Source organism: Pteropus alecto, unplaced genomic scaffold, assembly GCF_000325575.1.
Source record: "Pteropus alecto unplaced genomic scaffold, ASM32557v1 scaffold25, whole genome shotgun sequence".
NCBI classification, from domain to species: Eukaryota; Metazoa; Chordata; class Mammalia; order Chiroptera; family Pteropodidae; genus Pteropus; species Pteropus alecto.
This window is the reverse complement of record NW_006441955.1, coordinates 36,080,274-36,099,367: the sequence shown is the minus strand read 5'-3', so window position 1 is coordinate 36,099,367 and position 19,094 is coordinate 36,080,274. Positions and strand designations below refer to the sequence as shown.

General features: G+C 32.5%; 1 protein-coding gene across 4 annotated transcripts in view; it reads right to left on the bottom strand.

Moving 5' to 3' along the window:
- Positions 1–10,425: 10,425 nt before the first annotated feature.
- The window catches only part of MTF2 (metal response element binding transcription factor 2), a 60,598-nt gene continuing 51,929 nt past the window's right edge, over positions 10,426–19,094 (bottom strand). For all 4 annotated transcript variants that reach the window (XM_006919415.2, XM_015595204.2, XM_025051945.1 and 1 more), the window contains 5 exons: positions 18,817–18,987; positions 15,031–15,136; positions 14,858–14,910; positions 14,641–14,745; positions 10,426–12,841 (listed from right to left, as the gene is read on the bottom strand). In XM_006919415.2, coding sequence (XP_006919477.1) covers positions 12,484–12,841; positions 14,641–14,745; positions 14,858–14,910; positions 15,031–15,136; positions 18,817–18,987 — 793 coding nt within the window. In that variant the 3' untranslated portion in view covers positions 10,426–12,483. The remainder of the gene's footprint in view (positions 12,842–14,640; positions 14,746–14,857; positions 14,911–15,030; positions 15,137–18,816; positions 18,988–19,094) is intronic.

Below are 19,094 nucleotides of genomic sequence, written 5' to 3'. Positions count from 1 at the left end.
TTCTTAAGGATATATTGTCTAATCCTTAACTGAGATATAGGATTTTAAAATTAAATGTGAGGGAAATAATTTTATTTTCATGTTATTTGTTAACAGTGTTATGTTAATTTTAACATGCTTATTGACTTGGATAGTACATTATTACCAGCAATTGTGAAGGAAATATTGCTAAAAGGATCTGGGCCTAATAAATATCTCTCCTTTTCTGGGTTCTCAAAATCAGAAAAATAATAAAAAATAAATTGTGAAGGAAATATTGCTAAAAGGATCTGGGCCTAATAAATATCTCCTTTTCTGGGTTCTCAAAATCAGTAAAAAATAATAAAATCAATAAAAAAGAATTTAGGTAAGTTTGAGACTATCTGATCAAAATAAAGTTCACTTAAATAAACTCTAAAGTATATGGAATCTGATTGGCTCAACATAATGATCCAATACTAATACATATCATGCAATAATTTCCAGTCAAGTGGAAGAAACATTACTTGGCTATTTTATTTTTTACAACTGTTTTATTGTTTCAAATTGTCTTTTATAAGTATTCAGGTACACTTTATGAAACATAAGCCCTACTGTAAGGTTTAGCACTGGGTACACATTATGTATTCCCATTTTTATTATAACTAACTTTTCTGATCATTTTATTGACATTCATATAAGGATTGGAAAACCACAGAATCTCAAGTTTAAATACTCCATATGAATAACTGTAAAGTCTGTGCCATCCTAGTTTACTGCAATTTGTGGTCTTACTCAAATACTAGTAATTTAGCTACATCATAAATTCAGTAGAATTTTAGGTTATACCCATATGTAATATTATGACAAATGAGTTAGAAACAATCAACTTATAAGCTTGAGTATAGAACCCCTCTGTAGGTTAGTACTGCTAGAATTCTTAAGCAATAGTTGATATCCAGAATGGTTTCATTTATAATTTACACTCAGAAATGGTACAAAGAGATTTATTTCCCTCTTTATGACCTTGCGAAAACAGAAACTTAGATTTCCCTACTCTGAAGCTTTTTCAAAATGAGATAAACGTCATTTACCTTCATTGGCCAAGAAAGTGCTTTATGTGTCCAGGAGTAGCCCTTGTTAACACATGCAAAACTCGGGCCCATAAGATCGTTGTCTCTGAAGAGCCCTCCCTTTTCTCCTTTGTCTTAACCTCATAATGAAAAGTACACTTCTAGTACTCTAATAAAACAATACAAATATAAACTACTGCATCTTTTCTATAAAACTGTGATTAAAAATTCTACCTCTTATATATGTCTAGTTACCGCACTGTAATGATTCTTTACCTAACAATTTGTTACATCATCTTTTACATATGATTTGTGCCTCCAATGTTAAACCTATGATTCAGTAACTTCTTAGACTATAATAGCCTTATTTGGAAAACAAAGAATTTAGGAATACTTAGGACGATTTTAATTTTTATAGACAAAGTGATTATTTAGGAAGCATGTTACCTGTATTAACCAAAAAAAAAAAGTAAAACTTGTAAGGACTAAATTCTTTAATATTTCTAAAGATGTATTATCTGCCTTGTGATTTTTTTTAATGTCAGTATTCAATTTCAAAAATAAAATTATGCTAAAATTGAGTAAGCTATTTATCACTTAACTGATTTTTGTCTTTCGTTTTTAAGGCCTACAATTTTGCTCTGATTTGCATTTGGATCATTAATGATATGCATATTTTTTCATAGGACTGTCAAGAGAGGGTAAATATGTGGTTGAAATAGCATTGAAATAAATTACAAATTCAAATGTAATTTTATCTTTCTTAAGCATTGTTATTGTGTCTTAAAATTGACAATGAGTACTTATAATTCTGTGCCTCCCCAAATGAAAATTCTTTACCTGGAATTTTAAAAGAAATTGATTCACCATGTTTTTCATCTGAAGTATAATGCACAGTTTTGCTCAAACTGCTTTATAGTTGTGAACAGCCATATTAAATGAGCAATGAATACTGTACTTAGTATATATAAAATAAAATTTTTAAAATCTAACTTATCTACCAGTCATTTAAATGCTGTCTAATCTTTAAAAGTCTTCATTGATCTTAGCTAAGTGTATTCTCCCTTCCATTTGAAAACTCACAGTCCTCTGCACTTTTTATCATATATTAATCATTCTAGGTCGCATTGGAGTACTGTTTATATGTGTATTTATTCATCTATTGCCCAAACATGCATTGTAACAGATTATCAGTTCTGAAAGTTTGGAATGGTAAATAAGCCCCCAGGGAGCTTGTTCCACTCCCTCCACCCAACTCCAGGCATTAATTCATTAGGTCTGGAATATGGCTCCAAATCTTAAATTAACCAACCCAATTTGTGATTCTGCTATCCATCATCCTTAGACCATTCATTAACTGAGTGATCTTGGGAAATCAAAACTCCACTAAGCCTATTCATTTGTAGAAATAATCATAAGTAACATCTTAAAACTTAGTTAAAATAAATAGCATATAAGAGAGTCTAATATTTGGGGGAGGTTGGTAAAGTATTGGGCATTTCCTTCATACCATCTCAACAAGCTAGTAGAATTCCTAAGGCACCTTTCTGCTTCTACACTCCCATCACTTGCAGGTGCTTGGGTGTCTAGAAGGCTTGTGTCATTAGAAACTGGAGTCACACTACGCTTAATGTATGTACATCTGGGGAAAGGGCAGAGAATAAAGAATCCAGACCTAAGATGATATATGAGAGAGGGCACTTTGAGATGATGGACTCTGGATCCCTGAACCTGAAAGAGAAAGGCAAGAAAATGAAGGGCAGGGAAAAAATTTGGAGGTCTTCAATGACCATGAGTCAACAGCAAAATGAACAATGAGAAAGTTACCTAATACTGAAATGAACTTCCTTATATATAAGACTACGCCCCAATCCTGGAAGTTCTCAAGTGGCAATAATGATCACGTGTTATAAAAAAGGATTATTTCTACATCTGATATTGAGTGGGAGGATAGACTAATAAACCTAAAAGGACTAGTAATGCCATTTGTAGGAGAAAGCTGAAAGAAAAGGCCAGAGCTTTAAAAAACACATTTTAGAGTTCCAATGCTAGATTCTTGCCTGATATTAAAAAACACATTGAAAATGAAATTAAAAACATTTAAAATCATTCCAAAGAAAATGACACACTAAGGTATAAATCTAACACAACATGTACAGGATCTGTATGCTAAAAATTATCAAATGCTTGTCAAAGACCTAAATAAATGGTGAAACCATGTCCATAGATTGGGAGTATAAAATAGTAAAAAGGTCAATTCTTTCTAAATTAATCTATAAATTTAACATAATTCCTATCAAAATCCAGCAAGGCTTGTTTTTGTAGAGACAAGTTTATTATAAAAATTTATTCTAAAAGGCAAAGGACAAAGAATAGCTAAGACATTTTGAAAAAGAAGAAAGTCTACTTAAGGCTTACTAGGTATTGGTGGAGGAATAGACACACAGATTAATGGAACAGATTCTAGAAATACACCAAAACAAGTCCAACTGATTTTTGACAAAGGTGCAAGAGCAATTCAAAACAGAAAAGTCAGATTTTTAAAGAAATAATGCTGGAGAGATTGGGGCAAACATAGATAAAAACATGAACTTAAATGTAAAAAAACCATAAAGCTTTTCAAAACAATAGGAGGAAATCTTCAAGACCTAGGGCTAAAAAGTTTTCATACTTGAAACCAAATATATGACCCATTAAGAGAAAAATTAATAAAGTGAACCTCATCAAAAGCAAAAATTTTTGCCCTGTTAAAAGGAGGAAAAAATAAGCTACAGATGGGGAAAAATATATATATAAATCACATATCCAAAAAAATTAGAATATAGAAAGAATTCTCAAAGCTCGACAGTAGAAAAAACAATACAATTAGAAATGGGCAAACGATATGAACAGACATTTTACTGAAGAAGTTACAACACGAAATACTAGCAAGGATGCAAGAGAAATTTAGTCACTCATGCATTGCCAGTGGGATATAAAATGGTAGTCACTCTGGAAAATATTTTGGCAGTTTCTTATAAAACTAAACATGCACTTACCGTTCAACCCAGCATTTATATTCTTGGACAATTATTCCTGAGAGATGAAAACTTATGTTCAAATAAAAACCTGTACACAAATTATACAAAGCAGCTTAATTTGTAATAGCTCAAAGCTGGAAATAACTCAAAATGTCCTTCAAAGATTCAATGGCTAAAGTTAAGTACATCATCCATGGAATACTATGCAGCAATGAAACTATTGATACGTGCAACAATTTGGATAGACTTCAAGGGAATTATGATCAGTGGTAAAAAACAAACTTAAAAGGTTACACAATGTATGACTCCTCTTATGTAACATTCGTGAAATAACGAAATTATAGAGAACAGATTAGTAGTTGCCAGGTGTTAGGAATGGAGAGAAGGAAATGTGGCTATAAAGGCAGTCTTGTAGTAGAATGATTCATTCTTAATTATGGTAGTTACATAAGTCTATGTATAAAATTATACAGAACTATATACACACACACAAAGGAGTGCTTATAAAATTAGTGAAACCTGAATAAACTCTGGATTGTACCATGTCAATTTTCTGGACTCCATATTGTACTAATATGCAAGATGTTAACATTGGAGGAAACTGTGAAGAGTACACCAAGACTCTCTGTACATTTTTTTTGGTGACTTCTTGTGAGTCTATAATTTTTAAAATAAAAATTCAAACAAAAATGAGACAGATGAATTTTATACCTGAAACAAACATTACTGTGTTGGTATATACATATTTCTGAACGAGCCCATCAATGAGTTTAACAATTTAGTCTAGCTTCAATTTACTAGCTTCATGTTAAATAATGAGTTTAACAACTTACTCTAGCTAACAATTTACTAGCTTCATGTTAAATAAAACCAATCTCAACAAAGAGAACAGTAAATGAAAGAGGTAATTTTAACTACTTCACTTTTCTCCTAGTTGTAAAACAATAGACCCTCACATATTGAGTGAGATGCTGATTCTCAAAGCCAGGCCTATTTTTACCCTGCTCCTTCATTTTGAGCTAAGCTTTTCTCTCTGTTAGCTACTTTTTAAGGTAATCTATTCTTCCAAGGTACAAATGAAATACCACAGTCCAAAGCAATCTCATTTCTCCAGGGATGTAACATATTTCAATACCTTTAGTCATAGTTTACAAATACTGTTTAACTCTCATGTCTTAACTAAGACCTAGAGTTTTCTAAACTATAACCCTTGAACTCCCTCCACCATCCCAAAAACCTCCATCTCTTTGAATTTATCCTGTTTCTTATCCTACCCAATTTTTACCAGTCAAAATCTTATCATCCTCTTCAATAAGTTCTTCTCTAACACCTCTCTTAGGTTTATTCTAAGTTTCTATGGAACCTTGTACCAGTATTCCATAGTACTTATCACATTTCAACTTAAATTTAGTTGTATTTATGTTTGTATCCTCTATAATTTAAGAATTCAAAGCATGGCTCCTAATATTTCATTTCTCTCTTCAAAGCAACTCATAGGTATTCATTCAAAGCATGGTTGCTGTATTTAAATAATACAAAATGGTTTGAAAAAACATTTTAAGGAACTGAAGCATACCAAAAAATTTCTTGTAATACTAAAGTGTATTGACCTGTGTCCATCTCAAAAAGATATGTCCAAGTCCTAACTCCAAGTACCTGTGAATGTGACCTTATCAGGAAATAGGATCTTTGCAGATGTATTTAAGTTAAGGATTTTGAGATCATCCTGGACTCCTTAATCCAATGACTGGTATCCTTTACCTGAGAAAGGAGAGGGAGATTTAACAGAATAATGCTAGTCTACAGCCAAGGAATGCTAAAGATTGCTGGCTCCTACCAGAAGCTAAAAGAGAGGCATGGAATGGATTTTCTCTCAGAGCCATCAGTTTGATTTCAGACTTTTAGCCTCTAGAAACTGTGAGGTAAATTGCTGTTGTTTTATGCCAGTAAGTTTGTGGTTATTTGTTATGGCAGGCGTAGGCAACTAATGCAAACATTCAGAAAAATAAACTATAAAATATGAGCAATAATGAGGTTCTTAATAGTTTTTAACTAAAACCATATTTTACCTATATAAAGTGAATTTCATTTATGACTTATATTAAAGAGTTCAGTCCAACCTCTCAATATGAAGTTATAAAAGATGTAAAACCAAAGTTATACTCATATACACCATAATTTTAAAAATTCATACTACTTCTAAAGAGAATAATCATGGTAAATAGATGAAGTTCTATTTTACAATGATATTTTGACTACTATATATCTTAATGTTCTAAATGGTGAAGGTTCATATTATCAGTGTAATTTGATATTACATACTGATCAATAGTTTATTCGCTATAAAAATTTAATCCAGTGCTTCCCTTTAATCCTTAGGTACATGTAATAAAACCATGTCAACTTGCTAGTCTCTAAATATTATTTTTATATGACAAGTCTATACTCTACAAAACACTATTTTCCCTTTCCTATAATATACAAATGGCATGAACAAACTCTAACACCTTGTTGAAGAGGAAAAGCCTACTGGTTCATCTTAGACTTACTGAGGCACAGTTTTGGTTCCTTTATCCCTTTATCGGCAAATCTCTTCCATAATCCAAAAGCATATGAGGTCCATTGATTTTTTTTGTAGTATAATTTTGCTTTTGTCTTGCTCCACAGTATTACTAGGTAATAGAAAACCAAGGCGCTTTGTTTTCCAAGCAATTTTTGCTATTTTAAGGTAATCTGAAGATTGATTAGAGCCACAAAATAATCTAACCTATGCTAGTTTACATTACAGTCTTATCGCACTTATCCAGCTGTCGGGTTTCTAAAAATCTCAACTACTGTGGATATCATAAAAGAGGAAGAAAAACTTCTTTTGAGTGTGAACAATCTAAAAAAGCCATTTACTTTTTCTCAGAAGAAAATCACTCTCAAGCCCATCAGAATTGTAGGCAAAATAGGTTTAAATTTTTATTTATCTATTTGTTCCAGAAAACCCTACTTAAATTCTTCCCAGTCTACAGAAAATTGTTTAGAAACTAAGTTGGAGAGAAGGAAAAGAGAAAAAGCTGCTCAACGCGTTGTGAATAAAAATGGATTATTAACAAGGGGAATGCCACAGAAGATATGTAAAAACAGACTAAAAAAAAAAAAAAAAAAAAAAACTCCACTGATTATAATCCTTCACTAAGTATATATTATTAATACTGGACGCTGCTATTATCATAAAAGCACCAGTGGGCCTAAGTAATTAAGAGTAAGGACAAGATTCCCTAACCACATTTATATCCCTGAGAATAACACCATATTTCAGCAATATATAATAAAATGAATGTTCACAATCTCTCAGTAATTAGGAAAAGCTTGCATGCTAGGAATGGTGTTTTTAAAAATATGAAGTACTTAATGTTTTTAAAAATATGAAGTATTTAATACATTCTAGAAAAGTCTTCAATACAGTGGCATTTGAAAAGCTTCTGATCTTTAATGGTATATAAAGAGAAGTAAAAATAACACAGAAAACCTAAAATACAAGGTTATGCAAAATTATAACAACAACAACAAAAAAAATCAATTGATCTGTTACAGATATGCTCTTGGATTCTGGAAGTGGTTTGGTGGTAAAGAGATAAAGGGACCGAAACTGCTTCCATAAGTCTTAGATGAACCAATATGCTTTCCCTAACAAAATTCTAACAAGCTTCATTTCCTGAAACTTTCATGTCTCCTCAATGAAAAGTTTAATTTCAAAGCAAGCTTTACATGTTTTCAAAGGAGAACAAAATTCTCACAAAATTTTGTTTCTGTCTCAAATTCTGTATGGGAAAAATTTCCTGACATTCCACTAATAATATAAAAGATAAAATGTTTGAGGTCAATTGCTGGTTAAAACAAAACTAATTACAATCCTTCACTGAGTATATATTATTAATACTGGATACTGCTATTAATATTTAACTTAAATTTCAACCTCATTTTGACTATCTTTTAATGTAATTTATAAATATAAATTGTAATGTATCTAAGATTACGTATGCAAATTATCAATTTATATAAATACAAAAGCAATGTAATCAAATTTCTAAAAATCATTAAAAAATGGTATTTCTCTAGCAAAAGTAAAACATTTGAAAATTTTAATTTCTTATAAAAAAGTGTTTCTGCTGAGCTTACTTTTTTTTAATCTCTGCTTGATATGAAAAAACTACTTTTAACTACCTGCTAGACATTCATTCAGACATTGTCAACATTTTTTTAACATTTGACATAATTAATGATGGGTTAAATAACCTTTGTAAAACTATGTAACAAAATATAAACTAGTTTTACTTAATTCACCACGCCTATGTCACAAACAAAGCACTGATGATCAAACATAAACAATACCCACAAGAAAGTCAATGGAAGCCAACAGGCATGTGCAGACCACCTCTCACAATATGACTTCAAAACACAGCTATCCATTTGGCACAGTTTCGTAGCACTAACCTTACACATATTTTGTGTCTGTTCCACGACATCAATGTCAGTACTGCTCTTGTGATACTCAAGAAAGCTCAACGTAAGTAATTAATTACAAAGGAATAACATTTTTGTCAGGTAGAATTAAGCTTTGGAGGGCCAAAAAAAACTATCTAAGATTTTCTTGCTCCCCCTATCCCTTCAAACCATGAATCAATTTGTGCCTATTTAGGGACTACATTACCCTCATTAAGAAAGTATGCTATAGGGTTAAAAAAAAAAAAAAAAAAAAAGATTGAATCACCTTTTGGTACACATAAGGAACAGAAATCAGGCTAATGATAATGACAAAATACATTTTGGTTTTATCCAGTAAGTACATTTTATCAACTAGGAAGGCTTTGTTCATTTGTTTGCTTGCTTAAATCCAGAAGTAATTTTTCCTGAATGAGAGAGACATCACATTGAAGATATCGCAAAAGTGAAGAGTTATTACTAATCATCCAGTTTCAATATTCATCTCCAACAAAGAGAAAATGGAAGGGGAGCAAGCAAATGGGGATTCTGTTGGGGAGAAGTGAAGAGAGGGAAGAAAAAAAGAGTGAGCTGGTTAATCTGCAGTCTTATTCTAATTTCAAATGTAAAGACAGCATAATATTTTGATCTAGCCACTTCTTTAAGAGATCTTGATATTATAATCTAAAAGTTACAAATATTGTACTTGGCACCCATCTACTTGTTATTCAGTGAGCCAGCTGGCTTTCATAGCTTCTTCAGTCTTCAAATTTATATCAGACATCTGGTTTCTTAACTGCTATTAGTTAGAAAAGAATCCATGATATATAAAATTCTCACTTTACATTTAACCATCATTTTATTTTCCTGAGGAAAGGAAAGTGACTGACCAACTGCCACAGAAGAAACCAAAGGAGACTTTTTAGAGTGCATATTCGTAGAGGTACTCAAATATAATTAAAAGGAAAACTTCTCCATACAAACAGGGAATTATTTTTACTATTTCCCAAAGTTGCACAGGCATCTTTCCTTTTCATCGCATCCTCATTCAAACAACTCTAGAACCATATTATAAAAGTCTACTGTATTAATTCAAGTCAGATCGTGTTCCAATAAAAACAGTATCTAGTAGAAACTCAATCAAGTATCCCAAAAAACAGAATTAGTTCTACCCCCAACACTGATAAAATCTTCTGTATATATAATAGAAATCAAACATGCATAGTTAAACATACCTTACAAATAAAAGGGGGAAGAGAGGTATCCTCGACTCACATATCCGTGAACATTCACTTCTGTTAAACATTTAATAACAAAATATACCTAGCAATAACAAATACCACCCTGACATTAGAATTTATACAATAACTCTAACTCATGTTATGATCTTGTTTGATCACCTAAGGGACTAAGAATCCATATTTATCATTTATTATCAGAGTATTTATAAAAATGTTTGTTTGGAATTGAAATGAGTAAGGTGTACTATTTTTACATCTTTTCTTTCTGTAGCCTAGGGGCAAAGCTTTTCAGGAAAAAAAAAAAAAACAATTTTTTTTCATGTGAATCCTGACACCTTTATAAGTAAGAAGAAAACATAGTTGAAAAGTCTGAATTTTTTGAAGTTCAAGGATAGGGTAGAGAGAGGGAGGTACACTGTCTTTCAAGTATAAACTGTACGAGCTGGCTAACCAGTTAGTTTTTTTAAAGGGTCATTTAAGGTGAATAATTATTAATATTATTTGGGGACAAGAGGAAAATGAAAACAAAGTTTTATAAAGATTGATTCAAATGAACATATTTACAATGGAATTAGAAAATACTTACTTAGCTCCCTAGCTAAATAAAAGTAGTCATCTACTGCACCAGTGTGTATTTTCAAGCAAATACAAAGGCAAAACTCATTAGCTCTTTAAAAAATACACACATTTAATGTTGGTCTGTTTTAATTCTAAGTAAAGCAATTCCAAAAATACAAACTGAACATCAGAGCCATGTGAACCACCATGATAAAATAAAACAGACATTCACATAATTACGTCTAAAGACAGTTCAGCTTAATAAATCATCTTCCAAGTATGCCAAAGAAAGAGTTACTAAAAATACTGCTGGTGTTCAGTTAGAATTAAAGGACTTTGGGGAAAATGAAATAATATGATACAGGTGGAGTGAGTAAGGTTACACGGGATTTACATTTTCCATTACCCCTAGATATAAACAAACATTCAAAATCAACACAAACTCTGTGTGTTATTCAAAATATTGCAGCTGCAGGAAAGGCAACTTTAAATTAATAGCTAGGGGAAAATCAAGTTTTGGTGGAGGTAAACAGAAGTGACAGTTTTTAATTTGCACTTTTGTAAAGCTCATTTATACCTGGCCAACCAGGAACCTAATGCAGGACAACGAAGTTCTCTGCTTCTTTTGGCTATAATGTGACAAGGAAAAATCATCTTTTGAAGATGTTAAAGACATAAAGCAACTTTCTTTATAAACAGTCAAATAATCAATCAATGGAATAAATAAGTACTAACCCACATTTTACTGCTCTGTAATCACTACATTTTACATATTTTTCATTTTGGCAGCAAATTCCCCAATTTTTAAGCTAAAATCCACTAATTACTTTTAAGAGTAAAATGGATGCCACCAAAATAAGAATATTCTTCTGTTTACTCTTTGGCTAAAAAAGAAAACAAACAAAATAAAACATAAAGAAACAGAAGACAACTCTAACACTGGTGATAAAAGAAATTGCTTTTTTTTTTACATGTAAAATAAAGTTATCAATTTAAATCTTGGTACACTTTATAAAAACAAGAGGTAATGTTGTAATAAAACAGCAGTAGCCTTGGCAGGCAGCATACTGTTTGTTAACCCTGTGCAATAAAATACTTTGTTCATACTACACTTATTCAACATGACTAACAGTTACTACAGACATTTCAGGAATCTTCACGGGATTCCTAGAGACTTACTGTTAAAACTGAGAGACATTTACAATCATAATGTGCCATGAAAACTTGAAAACGTTACTTCTAGTAGGAGATAATGTTCATATTATTTGAATTTGTTTTAGGTACTGAACAGCTGAGTTAACAAGGACTGAAAAAGAAAAGCATTCTAAAAGCCCATGAACACTGTTGTTCACACCCTTCTTCAGAACACACTAAACTTGTTTGACACATTTCTCTTCATACATAGCAAGCAACAGCACCCAATACAAGCCTGAGAAGAAATGCTGCTGTGTAAATACTGCAACTATTCCTGATAAAAGAATTATGGGACATATACTCCAAAGCTGCCCATTCCCATAATTTGTATTGCATAGGTCACATAATCACACACATATATATACACATGTGTATATATATGCACATGCAAAGAATATATTAAGACGACAATGAAGTCTAGTCACAGAGCAATTTACAGGCTCAATATATTTTTTACACTTTGCTTGAAAGAAAATTTCAATATTTTACAGTCTTTTAGTAGGCATTATATACACTGCACTTTATGAAATCTAAAAGGTATTGAAATAAATTTTTTCCAACATTTTGGTAACAAAACAGACAATGTTTCTTCAAATACTTGTGCTATATATCTACATGATCTGTTTTCTCTGATAACCACTAATCACAAAAACTGACTCAATGGAATAATGAGAAAAATTATCTAACGCCAGGCATGGGTTTGAATCGTTTTTAATATCCTATCCCAGAAACATTTTACAAATCTTAAATTTAAAAAAGTAAGTCTCTGTTCTGATTTTTAAAAGATATCTTTTTATGACAATATCCATAACATTGACAAGTACATGTTAAGGCTAGTATCATCTTCTTTTGTAAATTTTTTTGACTTTTTTTTTTTTAAGAAAGATAGTAAAAGCCAGACTCCTTTAGAGCTTTGAACTGTACCTACAGAAAATGAGAGTGCAGTGAACATAATGTTCAGTCCTACAGTCAGGATGCAGTTGCTCCTTCCCATTCCACAAGATACTGCACCTTTCCATCAAGTGTCACCCGACGAGCCAACACTCGGTATTTTTCACCACATGCTATTCTACCTGCAGCACCAAAATAACTGGTAATGGAGTTCTTTAGATGATTGAGTTGTAACTCCTGATCTGCTAAATTATTCAAAATTTCTGTGTTGAGTTCATCAAATTGGTAATCCTCTTTGCCTTCATCATCTTTTACAATTTCTGAGTTCTGAGTCTGGAGTGCTCTTCTTGGAAGACGACCCCTTCTCCTCCGTAAATGTGGTATTGCAGCAGGCCAAGATCTTCCTGTACGAGTTCTTTTTCTGGAGTCAGATAAACTGTAAAACAGAAAGGCCAAAATTGTCTACTGAGCTTATAAGCATCCTCTTCCCACACAATAGGTTCTCTGATTTTTTTCTTATCATTCTGTTTAAGTATATACCCTGGCTTACATAAAAATTAAACTGAAACAATTAATGCTATGTAAGTGGATTATCACTCGCCTTCATTAGACTCCCTCACTTTATTGGGGCTGACCTGTGAAGAGCTTTCCTTCCTTAACTATGTTCTATTAAGCTTAAAAGAATCAGAGGATATATTTGAATTATGAAGCCAACAAGGCAAATTCTTACCAAGAGGCCCTATTCGTAAGTCAGGTTTTGTCTTATCATTAAAAAGAAAATGGTTCATTCATTCATTCATTCAATGCAGAAAATATTTAATAAGCACCTACTATATATATGACACTGTTCCATGTACTTAAACAGATGATAGAACTAGAATAAAAGGTCTCTTATGACCAGTTCAAGGCCAAGTGAAGCAATGTAACAAACTGAAATACGCATAAACTAGAATTAGGGTACCCTGGGTCTAGCTTTATGTGATACTAGCCCAATTTAAATCTCTTATTTTCTGTGTCTTTTAAGCAAAAAGATTAATAAGTGAAGGGATTGAACTAGATAATCTTTGAGGTGCTTTTCAGTTTAGAAATTGATTTTACAATCTTATAACGAGGAGAGAATAGAGTATGAAAGTTAAATTCAAAGACTTTATAATTTTACTACCTGAGTTAACAACCTAGCTCTGTTATATCTGCCAAACATGGTATCTTAGGCTTGTTACTTAAAACCTTTTAAGTCAGCAGTCGCCATCCTTTTTGGCACCACAGACAGTGCTCCTATGAAACTCTAATGCCTAATGATCTGAGGTGGGACTGAGGTGGTGATGATAACGCTGGGGAGTGGCTGCAAATAGAGATGAAACTTCCCTAGCCTGCCGCTCACCTCCTGCTGTGCGGCCCGGTTCCTAACAGGCCATGGACTGGCACCAGTCCGCCGCCTGGGGGTTGGAGACCCCTGCTCTAAGTCTCAGTTTCCTTATCTGCAAAATGGAAATAAAGGGACCTACGACTTGAAAGATTGTTTTCAGAATTAAATAAAACAATGTATACAAAAAGGTTAGCACAATGCTTAGTAAAAAGCCAAAAAATAGTTCACAGATTACCCATGATTCATTTAAAAATGAGTTACCTTTTAAGCCTTTAAACACTTAGAATTTTATATTATTTAGAAGAGCAGTTTTTGAATTGGGAACAAAAATTAAAGGGAGAAGTATAAAACTTGGAAGTTCATAACTCTGACCCCAAATAAATAAAACTTTTCATGACTAATAAATCATACTTTAGGAAAAAGTTGTCCTTCTGAAAAATCAGGTTAAACAAAATATTAGAGAAGTCTGCTATTGATAAAAATCCTGAGTTAAAAAGTTCTTTTACTAACAAAAGGATTTATGTTCCTGATTCAGATTTAAAAAAAAAAAAAGTCTTCCTAAAGCAAGGCACACTTATATATTAAAAACATAAAAAGGTCTCACAGAAAAGAGCACAGTCAGTATACCTCTTTCTCTGTGCACATAGCATATTTCCTAACAGATCAGAAGTATTTCATGTTTGTGCTCTGAAAAGCAAAAATATTCAGATGAATATTAACGACCTAAGGAGTCTACATATGGATTGCTTCTCAAAAGGTGAAAGACATACTTGTATCATTTTCAATTGCTACACATTTCATTAATGATCAGTCACAAAGAAAAAGAGTGTACAGGAAAATTAATAAAGAATAAGAACATAAATATCTACCCATAATGCCTGGCAATGCTAGACGAGGTAGTTTCTTTTGCACTGGAAGCACCCGTGATATCCACATCTGAGGTATTGGATGAATGTGCGGTTCCCTCAGTTCTCCTGAGACAAAAGAATTTAAATGGTATAACGACTATATTACATAACAATATAAATACTAATTCCCCCCCTCAAAGAAAGTTTCTAGGATAGGAGAAAATAACTTTCTATTTACCCTATAGAACAAGGTAAATCCAAGGTAGGAGTCTCTGAAATTGATTCTTTATCCTGGAAAATAAAAAAAATATATACTTAAAAGCACAGTTCTAAAGTAAGCTGAAAAAATAAGTTTGTCAGTAATTCAAGCATTCTTCCTTGCTTAGAACATATACCAACATATTATCTTACCAAAGACGGCTCAGCAGTTTTCTGAATCATTTTTCTTGTATATGGGCCAGGTGGACGACCTACAGATTTTTTCTTTCCTTTTTTTTCTATGCCATTGCTTACTTCCCTAAAACATAAAACCATTATGTATTTAATCTCTGCATAAAGAAAATAAACAACAACAACAAAAAAACGGTGGACAATATACACTGTCATATTCCTATCTATGTAATAATTAGGTTACAATTATTATATTTTTTAATTAATGGTAATATAAAAACAACAAAATTAAATACAGGTTAAATCTATACAAGTTTAGTCAAGTACACAATACATTCTAATTTAAATATTTTTTGACTTAAGAGATATTTACATATGAAAGGTTTAAAAATGTTCTCTTTAATACTTGTAAAAATATATATACCATCTTAAAAAAAAAAGACTACTATTTCAGAAAGAAGAGTTTAAAACTCCTAAAAGTTCAGTTATTTAGTTCAGTTACTTATTCTTACTACGTGGGTACTTGAGGGATGTTTCAAGGATTTAATACTAGAAGTGATTAGGAATTTAGCAGTTAACCTCTTAGAGCCAGGAAGTATTTATGTTAAAATACAGTAGCTATAAATACAGGTTGCCTTTAAATAGATATATCTAAATTACACACACACACACACACACACACACACATTCTTGAATGATGTTGATCTGAAAGAGAATGAAGCACAGGGTGCCTGAGTGTAAAGGTACCTTATCCCTCATATAGGGTAGTCATTCAAAGGGCAAAATTAGAACTAGAAAACTATTTTTGAGACATAAAGGCAAGTGTCAAAGGAACAACAAGAAAAAAGCAAATAGTCAAAGACATCTCTAACCAATAGAAGAAAAAAAGGGCAAATAATATAAAGAACATCTATTTCATTTATTCAACATTAACTATCACATAAAGGGGATATTAGATAATAATATAAAGATGGTCCCTGTGTTAAGGGGTTCACAATATAGTTAGAAGGTGACATATCTGTATACAAGCAAGCTAATAAAACGGGTTAAGTGCTAGAAGAAAGTTATTCAGGAAAATTCAATTAAAAACAAAGAAAAGGAACAATACTACATAATAGGCTAGAAGGAAGCAAATGGAGTAAAGTAGGAAAGACTACCCCTCCCAACACCAAACTAAGGGTGGAGAATAAAGGTGGAAGTACAAGAGAAAATAGGGGACCTAGAGGAACAAAGCATAACTAGAACTATAATCAAAAGTCTCAAGAATAAGGTGGATGGGGCAATACATTATCTTTTTTGAAAGATGACCAATATACCATTTATAAAAGATCTCTGGACTAAAGAAAGTACTCTCAGATTAAAAGGAGTAATTCATACATAGAGCCCAGAAGGAACTAAGATTAAGAATGCCTTTTTAAAAAGTTGAACTATTACCTGTTGGCAACAAATAAAAACCCAACAGCTACCACAGATGAAGTGTCCTATCAATATCACGATAGGAATAAGAAAGTTTGTGCAAACCTTTTTTCTAATTCATCATATGGACAATTGCTAGCAAAGTATTAACAATAAAATCTGAAAGTGATAGAAATATTCTTTCCTTCAGGGAAAAAAACCTTGAAGTAGTATCTATTTTATTACAAACTCAAACGAATATGAAGTACTGTTGACCCTCTATAATTAACTCTTCTCATACATTTCATTTGCTCCTTAAATTTTCCTCTCTGCACAACCCTCTCGGCTATCTTTGCCTCATTATTTCATTGAGAAAACAGAAGCTATCAGCACTTTAGTCATCTTCCAAATGGCAAATCTACAACAGAACGAGCCTCTGTACCCATTTTCTTTTACACTCCGTTTCAATGGAGGGTGTAAATCCTCCTATCAAAGGCCACTCCCATGTTTAGGCTCTAAATCCCTCCCTTTTTGGCTTCTCAAAGACTTTACAATATCTTCAATTACTTCCCCTATCTCCTATACCAATCTATTCTCCACTGGATCATTCCTACTAGCACATAGAACAGGTTCCAATTATCTTCCATCTAACTAAAAAACCATCACCTGATTACTCCCGTTTTCCTCTTCAGCTTCCATTCAGCTACTTTTCTTTGCAGTAAAACTAATCGAGACAAAAACTCTTTCCATTTTAAATTATTTCCTTTTTCTTTATTATTATCATTACTATTTGAGTCTATGCCCCTTATTAGAAGAAAAAGCTCAGTTCTGACACGTAAATTGGGCAGTGCCATTTTCAATTACACTACAATTCACTTCAATCTGACTTTCATCTTTCTCTCTCAAAAATCTGTTTTTGTCAAGGTCACTAATAACAGAATGTTATCTTAGCCAGTAAACATTTTTCTCTCATCTAATCCATCTCTAAAACATTCAATAGTTTAATACACCCATCTTTCTTAAAACCCATAGTCTCTTGGTTTTTATGACACTCAATACTTTCCTGGTTTTCTATCTCACTGATCATTCTATTTTAGTCTCCTTCATTTAATTTCACCTCTTCTAAATCTCTAACTGATATCAGGGCATTGTTGTGAGCCACAGTCTCTGTCTCTGTTTCTCTCTCTAGGTAATTTCATTCATTCTCACGGCTTCCAAATTTGTATCATACGTCCTGACTTCTCCTGAGCTACTGACACACACACCTAATTGCCTATATATAACATCATCATCACTTAGATATCCCGCTTAAAAATCTCACGCTCAATGAGTATGAAATAGAAGAAAACTTCATTCACCTTGCCAAATTCCATTCTTTCAGATCTGGGTAACAGACATCACCCACCAGTTGCTAAAGCCAGAAATGTGGGCATTGTTTAACTATATTCCTCCCTTTCTTTAGCAAATTTAATTCATTAGCAAAGCCAATAAATTCTGCCTGCAATAGAGATCCTGAATCTATTTTCTCTCCATTTGACTACTACCACCCACCTCTGCACAAGCAACCATCATTTCTTACCAAGACTTCAAGATTCTTAATTTTCTCTTTCTTCTACTTACTTCTATACCTAACCATTCTCTAAACAGCACTCAAAGAGGTACTTTTAAGGATAATCCAATCTGTTTACATCTTTAAATAGTCCCCCATTATTCTTAGAAAACTCTTGAGTCCTTATGACACCTACAAGACTACATGATCAAGTGCCACCCAACGTTTCCAACATCTAATGCTACTCATTCATACCTCACAAGCCTTCTGAGAGTTCTTAGAAAATGACTCACAGCCTTCACACTTGTTATTTCTACTACCTGGAGTATTCCTCCCCTTGCTCTTCTCATTCTTTAAGCCTCAGCTTAAATAGGCCTTTTTCAAGCCTCCCTCTTAAAGTAGACCCCTTCATCTCTATTCATCCCAGTAGAGTCTAAATCTGTATGTTTTTCCCTAAATAGCACGAGCATGATCTCTATTAATTTACTTTCTTCCCCACTATAACGTAAACCCCATCACGGAAGAAAGTCTGTCTTGTTTGTTATTATATCCCCAGAAATTTGACAGAAAAGTGCTTGATAAATGGAATGAATGAATGGGAAATAAACGAACAAATAAACAGGCCAGTACTTAAACTGTTTGCTAACCAAATTGATAAGGCTTATTCCTATAAAACCTAAGATCTTAAATGAAAAAAACATCTAGTATTAGCTCTTTGCACCTCGTCTTAAGCAAAAAATTTTAAAAAACAAATCAGGGTAACTGCCACTTGTACTTTCAAATATACTAACGAGACTACATAACATACATTTTTAGTTACATATAAGCTAAAGAGAAAAACTATGCCACAGATCAACTTTTACCTTGAATCAGATATAGGTTTGGATGCCTTTCTGCCTTTAATTTTAAATTCATGGGATGTTCCTTCAGGTTCTTTCTCTGCTTTGAAAGCCACATTTGGTGGCACAGGCGGAACACGAATTCGCAACCCAAACAAATGCTTCTTCTTCTTTATTTCTTTCCCAGACATAAACCTAAATTTTTAAAAAAATTAACTAAAAATTTAAAAACTGAACACATATACATAGCAGACCCTAGCTCTTAACTTTCAGATATCAAGCCTTTATACATGAGTGTCCAC